Here is a 7,807-nt window from a genome sequence, read left to right as displayed (position 1 = left end):
AGGAATGCTCCGGGTCTGGCAGAGCATTGCCACTGGTGAGAAAGACATGGACGTCTTCTCTTCTACACCATCCCATGACAAAAGTGAGGAATTTGGACTATGTACTTGTCTGCATCTGGGCAAGAGGAAATTTAAAATGTATTCATACTTCTTTCTGAATGTGTTAAGAGTTACAGGCTGTATGTTGTCTGCTGCTTAAGTAAAGGGTGATGCTGATAGGTAAATACAATTCTAAACCAAAAATGCCTCTAACCTAGGTCTAATAGCATGGATATCACAGAATCACAGAATTTTAGGAGTTGAAAGGGACTTTGAAAGATCATCCAGTCCAACCCCCCTGCCAGAGCAGGATCACCTAGACCAGGTCACACAGGAACGCGTCCAGGCGGGTTTTGAATGTCTCCAGAGAAGGAGACTCCACAACCTCTCTGGGCAGCCTGGTCCAGTGCTCTGTAACCCTCACAGTAAAGAAGATTTTCCTCATGTTCACATTGAAGCTCCTATGCTCCATCTTGCTCCCATTGCCCCTTGTCCTGTCATTGGCTATTACTGAGAAGAGCCTGGCTCCTTCCTCCTGACACTCACCCTTTACAAATTTATAAACATGAATGAGGTCACTCCTCAGTCTCCTCTTCTCCGAGTTAAAGAGACCCAGCTCCCTCAGCCACTCCTCAGAAGGGAGATGCTCCACTCCCTCCATCATCTTTGTGGCTCTGCGCTGGACTCTTTCAAACAATTCCCTGTCCTTCTTGAACTGAGGGGCCCAGAACTGAACACAATATTCCAAATGTGGTCTCACCAGGGCAGAGTAGAGGGGAAGGAGAACCTCTCTCGACCTACTCACCACACCCCTTCTGATACACCCCAGGATGCCATTGGCCTTCTTGGCCGCAAGGGCACACTGCTGGCTCATGGTCATCCTGCTGTCCACCAACACCCCCAGGTCCTTTTCTGCCTGGCAGCTTTCCAGCCACTTGTCCCCAAGCCTGTAGTGCTGCATGGGGTTATTGCAACCGAAGTGCAGGACCTGGCACTTGGCCTTGTTTAAGCTCATACAGTTGGTTTCAGCCCATTGATTCAGCCTGTCCAGGTTCCTCTGCAGAGCCTTCCTACCCTGTATGGTATCATATGATCCTGATATCCACTTCTGAGTGCTCTAGACTACTGCCTGTGTGCAAATCACTGTAGATATATGGAGAGTTCTCTTTTAAGAAAATAAATCTGGTTATTGATGGTATGAAATGTAGTTTATTTCAGAGTCTCATGGGAGAGATTAATTAATGCAAACAACAAGATTTCCTAAGACCAAAACATTTTGGATTCAACAAATGTTTAACTACAAGTCATAATAAAAAACCCCTAAAAATTACACAAAGTATCTGCAGCTCTCATCTGAAACAGAACCATGTTGTATAAGCTGGTAACACATTTGGTTGTATTTTAGGTTTTTCCATATCAGATTGCTAAAGAAAGTCAGTTATGTTTAAAAGTAGTCACTCTTAATTGCATTCTTTATTCCTGCAGCTCTAGTTTGTAGTATGTCATATCTTATGTAAAATCTCTTTTTCTCTTTAAGGCACATGGAAAAGGAAATATAATGGACTACAAGAAGGTGGGTAAATTACATTTAAATCTCATTATTATTTTAATGGGCTTTTTTGGTAATATTTTCATGGTTATTCTCGACAGTTGAGAGGAACTTACTTATTGAAGTCAGGTTATAATTTGTGCCTGTGTATATGGAGGGAGAGAAAATGGCTTGTGCGATTTCTTGATTTTTAAAAAGGCAGTAATAGTCAGCTGTACTGTAAGTATCAAATGTAGCTATTTAATAATATTTTTTGCCATTATATATGTCATTTACTTTTCCCAAACTCAGTTTTGAAACCAGGCTTCTGATGGCTTTTGCTGCTCTTTTTTTGCAGTCATTTGCAGGTTAGCTCCCATCAGTGGTCTCTTTATATTGACAAAGTATGCTGTTAGTTTTTTTTTTTAAAAAAATCTTATCTTAATGCCATGCTGTCTATTTAAAAAATATACATATTTTATAGTAATTTGTGTTTCTTTCTGTCCCCATTACAACTTTCAGCTAAGTCTCCACTGTATTTGCTACTGGGACTGCTCTATAGTAAAGACAGACCTGAACTAAAGAGCTTATCTACTGAAAGTAGCTGAGGCACCATAAAGCTCTCAGAGAGCTGCAGGAGGTGGCTGAGAAGGTTCCCCTGGTTAAATACTGGAGCACAGCACCAGCTGTGGTGCAGACAGATGATGTTGTGTTCCCAACTCGCTCAGTGAGCGTGAGACCATCTTGTTCTGAGTCTTAAGTAGATCTTGAGGGTCCAGTTAGTTGTCTCCAGCATCAATGAGAAATAATATCTGAATCATTGAGAACTGCTTCTTGAACTGGGACCTGAAAAGTGTTACAGCTGTGGCTGATTGCTGCTAGTGTTGAAGGCTGACACACAGGTACAGGTCAGACTTTTATGATGATTATTCTGAATGGAGAAAATTTGTAATTTGGATTATTAAAAAAGCTTTCTGCCCTTCCTTTCTCTTAGAATGTAAAAAGGATCTCAACCATAGCTCACTATTTAAAAACATTGTGCTTTTAGTTTTTTCTAAAAAAGAAGAAAATTTATACAACTGTGACTCTAAGTCACCACTGAGAGCACTAAATTTCTTCTTCAAATGTGTCTGAGTATGTGAGGCACTTCTGTGAATTTTATGCTTTTGTAATGGGTTTTCTCCTTTTGATTGTCACAATTGTGATCTGCCTAATGTCACTTCCATAGTTTGGTTGGTTTGATTTTTAAAAAAAAGGGGGGAGGTGAAGCTTCTAAAATTGCTTTACTGAATTAAATATATTTCAGTGTATTCTGTATTTTGACTAAAATTATTTCATATTTTGGATCTTTCTCATTAAATTTAAAAACTTACAGTATGCTTAGGCTACTTGGACACTTGAATAAAAGGAAAGGAAGGGGAAAAAGCCCACCAAGTTTTGTATTTGAGCAATTTCCTTCAGCCAGAAAGCACATGATTTTACTAGCTCCAGGTAGTCGTCTCTTACACAGATATTATAAGTTCAGTAATGACAGTGAAAAATTCTCCATGGCTTTTGTGAGCTCAAACAATAATCAACTTCGGTTTTTGTAGAAGTCTGTTTCAAAACGATGATGTTATGTCCCTCTCTTCTATGTTTCTTCGTTAAAAACAAAAGTGGTCATTAGTTACATCCATGCGAAACGAACCCGGTAACCTGTAGCTCACCCCAGCACAGTGCCTTGGCCAGTGCATCCACACAGCCCATTAGGAGGCACATTGTGCGATACAAATTAGGATTTCCTTTTTGCCCTTTGTGTTGTCTTTATTTCTACATCACTGGAGTCGGTGTTTTGCACATTGCTCGGCCTTTTCTTCTCAGCATCAAGGTCCCCTCTCATCTTTCTATTCAGTTGCTAGAATTACTTCAATGTTCCTAATCAAATTTGGAGGCTTGTTTCTCATCGAGTCTCCAAAATATCTCCTCATTAATTTTGTAGAAGCAAAGGTCACCAAAGCTAGCTGTAGAACTTCTGAAAAATTGTATTATTTTTGTTCTCCTAATTTTTATTATGAACTTCAGTGTGTCACTTAGTTGAGCTAAAAATGTTGTTCCTTTACTTGAATTCATAAATATACGTATACAAAAATTGTCAGCTGTTTGGCCTGCTTAAGAGTATTTTAACTTACTTGCTGTGGCTTTCAATTAAAATAATGAATGAAGATAAACTTGAGAAATTGAGATCCATCCATTTAACATGTCTCCTTAAAGGCAAAGGTCTCTTTTTGTTTCAATGTTGAGACTGCTCAAGAGTTTTGAATTGTTCTTTTGATGGGTGTTACATTAAAATGGTATCCTTGATTTTTTTCACTGACAAAAAATATCTAGATGGAACGAGTAAATTTAGTGAGGATTCTGACAAATATAGACATGAAATACTTTCTGTTAATATAATTAGGTCTGAGGCTGTCATGTCAATAAGGTCACTATGTTCTGCAAAATTTTTAGTATTTTTTTTTCTCACAGCTTTTCTCAATCTTGTTATCAGAAGGACTTTTATCTCAAAAAAGGCTTCTTTTAAGGTGTGTGTTTCTGAATATATTTTCATAGTAGTATCTGACTGTTTCACTCTTCCCCCTGTCCCTCATCACACCACATCCAGACAAATTATTGATCCATCACTGTGGTGTTTTAAAGTCTCCTCCAGAGATGAAAAACTAGTTTCAGCTCTGTTTTAGTGGTGTTTCTCAGATAACAAAAGAGAAAGTACCAGTATATGTCAGGGACAAAATTCATGTGTGTCACTGAAAGAGATGGCAGCTTTCCTGTCACCCTCATTTGTATGTGGGATTTTGGCAAAAATCTCAGACTTTTTAAAATCAAAAGGCTTTTATCCATTTCACATCTACTTTGCATGCATGATAAGATGTGTAATTCTAAAACAACAAATTGAGATTCTCAATTTAATTGTTACCATTTTATAATATTGATTAAAACCTCTCCACTGAAGTCAAGGCCTTAATGGTGCTTGGCGTTACATGAGTGTGTTAAATGAGTGGAACAAAGGCACAACACGTAGCTGAAATGGATAAGCTAGGAATAATTCTTGTTTTCTGGCCAAGGTTCTAGAAAAACTGTAAGATAAGGCTAAATAAATAAATAAATGCTATATTTTGCAACCAGTGAGTATGCTACTGCAAGGCTTTATTCTTTCTAAATGCAATGTTCCGAAAAGATAAATTAAGTCAAGTGAAAGAAGACACAGCAATTTTTTTTACGGTAGCCCTGTCCATTTGCTCTGCTGTCAGTTATAGAGGCCTTTCAGCCAGACTGGCATGGGAGATGCAGTACATCAGCACAGTATGCCGTGATATACTTCACTGGTTTGTCTGTGAAACACCGTGTATGATGCTGACTCAGAGAGTGGATTTTGTACAGTACTGGAAGTACCATGAGTCAAGGAGTGGTGGGCCCAGCCATTCATACCCTCCACGGCACTGATGTCTTTACTTCCCATATGGTAGTAAAGAGGGAAGAAAAATGGGAAAGGTCACATTTGGAAACAAGGAGCTTTCTCAGTGGTAGCCTACTGCCATGCAAGTAATAAATAACAGTAACACCGTGCCATCCAGTTGCCTTAGGAAGAGTCGCATGGCTCCCCTGCCCCAGCTTGCTGTTGGCTGCCATGGTTGATGCCTTCATCCTGCCACAGTGCTGGCTGCAGAGCAGCTTTACAGTCCCTTGGCGTAAGTGACAGTGGTCCCACGGTTCTGTTTAATTCAATGCCAGCGAATCATCATGAGATATCGTGAGACTATAGACAGTAGACTGTGCCCTCTCTTGCTTCTGAAATGAAGCAAAAACTTAAAAATGAGATTGTTTTTTGTGGATGCTTATGACCTGTGGCAGTTTTCCATGAAAAATGGTCTTCTTTGTTTTGGGGCAGCCACTGCTATTAGTTCCTTTTGTTACATATATCGAAAAAACCCAACAGAATAGTCAGTGATTTAATGAATATAGGGGCTTTTTAGATATGTTAGTAATATTACAAAAGCAGCCAAAACCACTCAGAAGCAGCAATTTTCTCCTTTGTTGGAATTAACCATATCTGAATTATGAAGGTGTACATTCAGTACCAAAAACCAGTTGCATCTTTGTTTTTAATCAGCGGGTATTTTCCATGGCTGCTTTGGGATGAGAATCCAGCACAACTTTTGTTTCATACAGGCAAACAATTACCACATGTTTTAACATAAATATCAAGTTAATTGCTTGTGTATGCTAAGATGACAATTAGCAATCACTATTTGCATTAATGTGATTTAAGAGAGTCATGCTTTCTGGTAAAAAAGGCATCACTTAACTATCGTTGTTCACATTTAAAAAGATTTAAAAGCTAGTGGGCCTTGTTAAATTCATTGTCAAAGACATGGAAAGACATAAGGAGGAGGAGTTAGTGTTGCTACTAAAATATTAAAGGGTCTGTGCAATCAATCAGTGTCTCAGGATGAGTTGTATTTTTTTGGCAAATTGTACTACAAGAACTGCATAACAGCTGGCGTAGCAGTGTTCCCTGTAAGCAGGCCATCTTTCCTCTACTGCGGGGAGTGAAAAGGCGACCAGATTTGGTTCCTTCCTAGATAAGGGTGAGTTTGAGTTTGAAATAAAAAGAGAATTTTTCTGTTTGTCAGATGAGTAAGGAAAATAAATCATACTCTACCAGTGGAAGTTTCTTCAGGGTGTTTATGCCCTTTAAAGATGCGTTTCTTTATCTTTTGTATAGAAAATGTTTTTAAGAAAATCTTAGATAAACACTGCCCCAGTTTCAACTAGTATATCATGCTTCATATAGCCAACAAGGATTAAAAAAAAATTTTGTGTAGTTATGAAGTGATGCAATTAAATGATTGTCCATCCCATTTTGTGAAGGAAGAGCATAACCTTGTGTCCAACCACAAAAGCTCTAAGAGTGGATGCTGAGACATTCCAAGGTACTTAAAAAACAAAGAAAAAAATTGATGAAATTGATCTACTAGCTGTGAAATGTCTCAGTACCTTTTCAAGGTAACATCTCAGCAGTCTAAAACATCAGTGCTGATTGAGCATGGTGTTCTCACCAAAGAGAAAACAAATTTTGAAAAGCCAGTGCAGAACGCTGCAAACACTTAGAGCATTATTCAGTCACTCGGCCACAGATCAATTTGAATCTTGTGTTTTGGGATTTCTTTTTGTTTCAGTGAGCACTGTGCACTTCAGAAATGTAGAATGTTTTAGCTCACCTCAAGATCAGAGAGAGTGCACGATCCTTGAAGATTTCAGTATATAAGAAAATTATCTGTTTAGGATCATTCCTCTAAAACAACAACAACAAAATTCTCAATTTACTTGTTGATAACTTGTCATTTAAATAATTAATCCTAAGTTTGACCATTGCAAAAAAAAAAAAAATGTTACGAATTTCAGTGTTCTCATTCTTCCTTTGCATGTAAAGCCTAATACAGCCAAAATATTCACCACATATTCAGGGAGTCTTCTCCCCCCCAGTTTTGTTGTTCAGCACAGGTAAAGCTATCTGAAAGGAATCTTCTTTCCTTTGGCTCATAAATAAGGCAGAAATAGCTCAGCAGAGAAGATCTGAAGTTAGTTGTCTTTGTACTTGAACACCTGCTTAGTTTTTGTCTCCTTTAATTCTTCAGTCTTCAAGATCCAGCAGTCCCTGCCTTGCCTCTGGCCTTGCCTCTGACCTCTCCTGCCCGCAGACAAGCCATTGTGTCCAACAGCAATCCAGGACATTTGGTCTGAAAGGCAAATACTTAACTATGTGCTATGGATGAGAAATACTCTTTGTGTTTTTAAAACAAAGACTGGGAAACATAGTACATTGAATTCTATTCACAAAATCATACGATAATTTAGGTTGGAAGGGACTCTGGGCCATGTCTGGTCCAACCAGTAACTCAAAGCAGAGCCAGTATGGGTTTGCTCAGTGGACCTCTTGGGCTGTTGGTCATTGGTTTGAATTTAGCTGAATGTCATCATATCTGGTTAGAGGCAACTTTGGATGACCATTTACTACCATATGTGAAACCAGCAGTTGGTTTTGAGATTCACCACTTCCATCACCATTTCATTACTCTTTGTATATTTGTAACAAATTGGTAGAATCTAAAAGCTGTGTAGACCTTATCAACGTTAGTCCAAATGTAGAATATCCCTTATTAATGTGCCTAAATATTTAATAATAAAAAAGCCGAACATTGA

The 7,807-nt window shown here is 38.5% G+C and overlaps 1 protein-coding gene across 1 annotated transcript in view; it reads left to right on the top strand.

Annotated features, from left to right (window-relative positions):
- The window catches only part of PDSS2 (prenyl (decaprenyl) diphosphate synthase, subunit 2), a gene marked incomplete at its 5' end in the record, with an annotated part of 43,533 nt that overhangs the window by 31,288 nt on the left and 4,438 nt on the right, over positions 1-7,807 (top strand). The window contains one exon of the mRNA XM_010194246.1: positions 1,577-1,612. Coding sequence (XP_010192548.1) covers positions 1,577-1,612 — 36 coding nt within the window. The remainder of the gene's footprint in view (positions 1-1,576; positions 1,613-7,807) is intronic.

This window comes from Mesitornis unicolor, unplaced genomic scaffold (assembly GCF_000695765.1).
Source record: "Mesitornis unicolor isolate BGI_N332 unplaced genomic scaffold, ASM69576v1 scaffold811, whole genome shotgun sequence".
NCBI lineage: Eukaryota > Metazoa > Chordata > Aves > Mesitornithiformes > Mesitornithidae > Mesitornis > Mesitornis unicolor.
Note: the sequence above shows the minus strand (reverse complement) of the source record. Positions and strands in the feature narration are given on the sequence as shown.